We start from the raw sequence: 3,016 nt of genomic DNA on the forward strand, positions 1-3,016 counted from the left end.
GTATGATGGCTCTTTTTTTTCTTTCTGCCCCATGACCTGTACTTTTTATTGGTACCAGCTTGGTGTGATGTAACTTTTTGATCACTTTTTTATTACATTTTTCCTGAGATGTGTTATGACCAAATAAGAGTCATTCTTGCCTTTGTTTTTTAATTTTTTAATGTATGCCGTTCGCCGTGCAGGATCAATAATGTTCCATTTTAATAGTTTGAAACAATTAGAAAAGGAGGATTTAATGATGGGGTATGCTTATAATGGGGGGGTTATATTTTTTACAAATTATTATTATTTTTTTTTTAAACTTTATGCCTGAGACAGACTGTACAAGAAAATCTAATTATGGTAGGAAGACCAACGGCTGCCATGGTAACCTATCAGCACCTCACGATTGTGTTGGGGGAGGGCCGATCAGACCACTGACAAGTTCAGCACCTGTCAGTTGCCTCTCTGCATGAGGCATGCAGAGGGTTAAAATGCTGTATTTGGTCATTAAGAGGTTAATATAGGTCTTTGTATAACCAATAACAGCAGTGCATTATGGGAGTGCTCTTACACATTCTTGTTTTGAAGATAAAACCCAGTGTGGATTATTAGAATTAGTTTCTTCAAGTTTTTGTTCCCACTGTGCGTTTTTGATGAATTTTTGACACTTTTTTTGTGTTGTTCAACCAACCCCCCAAAAAAGCATTTTAAAAACACAACAATGCACTGTGTGAACTCAGCCTTATACTTTTTCTCCACACCCGGCTTTAGCTTTATCAACGGCATCACAAAACCTGAACATCTGAATGCACCTGAGGGCCAAGTTTATACACAGTAAAACTCTTATATTACACTTTAAAATACATTTTATATACTTTTTTTCATCTATAGTGGTAAACCGTGTAGCCCATGTGGGAGATAAGGTAGCGATCATTAGGACAAGGAGGTTTACACTATATAGCAGGTGTCCCCAAGCCAGTCCTCAAGGCCACCAACATTCCGGGATTTTTTAGTTACTCCATTAGAATAGAACATGGAAAAATTCAAATCCTGGACTGTTGGTGCAGACTGAGGACTGAAAACCATTGCTGTATAGTATATAGACAAAATGCCAGAAGCCAAAAAGGAGGAGCTCAGCTATAGACCCACCCACTGCTGCATCCTATTGGCTGTCTGGGATGTTGCCAGTATCTGGGCAGAAGTTTTCTATGATGATGGTTCCTCAGGTTCCCCACAGCTGCTCCTTCCCCCCTAAAATCTTTATAGAACTACCACATACCCATAATGCTGCATGAAGGGGCTCAGTGAAGGTGGTGGTGAAGGTGTGTAAGTGTCTGATGGGGTCACACAGCTCATAAAAGGACAGCCGCCCGGCCTCATAATCCAGACAGATCCTGAATCTATCACTGAAGATCTGGTGAGGTAACTGGGTCTCTTTCCTGTTATGTTTTACTGAACACTGATTATTACTCCCCTGCCCTCCATATAAACCCCAGGACTTGTTATTATCTCCTATAACTGACTGATCTCCACCCCTGTCTATACTGGGATAACACATCCCCACCCTGCACACCCCTGTTCTACTCATCTCCACATCCCAGTAATGTCGTCCTGAGGAGAATCCTCTGCAGCTCATCGCCTGATGATAATTCTGGAATCTCTTTGCCGTTTCTCGATTATTCTGGTTTCCTTCTGTCCAGGTTGCCGTTTTCAGGTCGTCTGATATAAGGAGATTATTACCAGCCGTGTTTATATCCAGTAATATGTCTGCAGGATCCTGCCCATAGAAGGTTGCATTTAAACCTCTAAATATATCAGATAATATGTGTGAGATCAGCTCAAGACCCCGATCACCTCCATCATGTCCTCCTGTGTCCTCATCACCTCCCTCCTCCTCAGGATCACACAAGTCACATGTGTCTGGATCCAGTAAGACAGTCAGTGGATCCGTCATGTTACACAGCTCCTCAATGTCCCTCATCTTCCTGGACAGCTCGTTCTTCTTTATCTCCAGATTCTGGATGACATCAGACAGTGAAAGTGACATCTTCTCCTCCTGCCTGGAGATCTCACTCAGGATCCTCTTCTCCAGGTCGTCCACCCGTCTCCTAATGTCTGTGAACAGGGCAGTGACTCTCTTGGCTTCTCCCACTGCATTTTCTTGAGCTTTCTTCCTGTGTTCCTCAAGACTCTGGACTCTTTCCTCAGTCTTCTCTCTCTTTGTGGTCAGTTTTTGTAGAAAATCTCCCATTTTTTTCTTCTTCTTCTCAGAGGCCTTAATCAGTGTCTCCACCCGATGTCTACGATGTTCTTCATCCTTAAGGCAAGACACACAAATACAGATAGCATCCTTAGTACAGTAATACTTCAAAACTTCCTTATGGATGGGACATTTCCTGTTCTCCAGGGAAGTGCTGGGATCGGTCAGGACGTGATCTGGTCCCTTGCTGTGAACTTTCAGGTGTTTATCACACAGAGAAGCCTCACACATCAGACAGGACCTCACAGCAGGTACAGGAGAGTCCACACAGTAAGTGCAGAAGATTACGGCCTCGTCCTGATGAGTAGACAGGAAATTCTCCACCACATTAAACAGAGTGATATTCTTCTGCAGTGCCGGCCGCTCCTGAAACTTTGTTGTACATTCAGGACAGGAATAAACTCTAGACTCCTGATCCTGAATATCCAGGATGTGATCAATACAGACCCGGCAGAAGTTGTGTCCACATTTTAGGGTTACAGGATCTGTATAAAGACTGACACAGACAGAACATTTAAGCTCCTCTCCGAGACCGGCAGACGCCATTGCTGACAACAGAAGAAAGAAATGTAAATCTGCAAGGCTCAGAGACCAGAGGATGTGATTTACATAGGGCGAGGCTGGGATTATCATATTACAAGAAGTAAAGGTCATTTAACCATTTCTTCTCCTTCAATGATATGACAACGTGCCACATTGAGTCAGAGCCAGGACAAGGGCTTGTCTTACACCTCTGAACAGGATCAGAGTAAGAACAGCATGCTGTGCCCAAAT

The 3,016-nt window shown here is 43.2% G+C and overlaps 1 protein-coding gene across 1 annotated transcript; it reads right to left on the bottom strand.

Moving 5' to 3' along the window:
- Positions 1 to 264: 264 nt before the first annotated feature.
- LOC130267720 (E3 ubiquitin/ISG15 ligase TRIM25-like) lies at positions 265 to 2,794 on the bottom strand. Its single transcript, XM_056517849.1, has one exon. The coding sequence runs from the start codon at positions 2,786 to 2,788 to the stop codon at positions 1,205 to 1,207; it is 1,584 nt and encodes a 527-aa protein (XP_056373824.1). The 5' UTR covers positions 2,789 to 2,794; the 3' UTR covers positions 265 to 1,204.
- Positions 2,795 to 3,016: the final 222 nt, after the last annotated feature.

This window comes from Hyla sarda, chromosome 4 (assembly GCF_029499605.1).
Source record: "Hyla sarda isolate aHylSar1 chromosome 4, aHylSar1.hap1, whole genome shotgun sequence".
NCBI lineage: Eukaryota > Metazoa > Chordata > Amphibia > Anura > Hylidae > Hyla > Hyla sarda.

Bases quoted from the DNA above. Each gene is read 5' to 3' on its own strand.
- LOC130267720 (XM_056517849.1), bottom strand. From the start codon at position 2,788: ATGGCGTCTGCCGGTCTCGGAGAGGAGCTTAAATGTTCTGTCTGTGTC.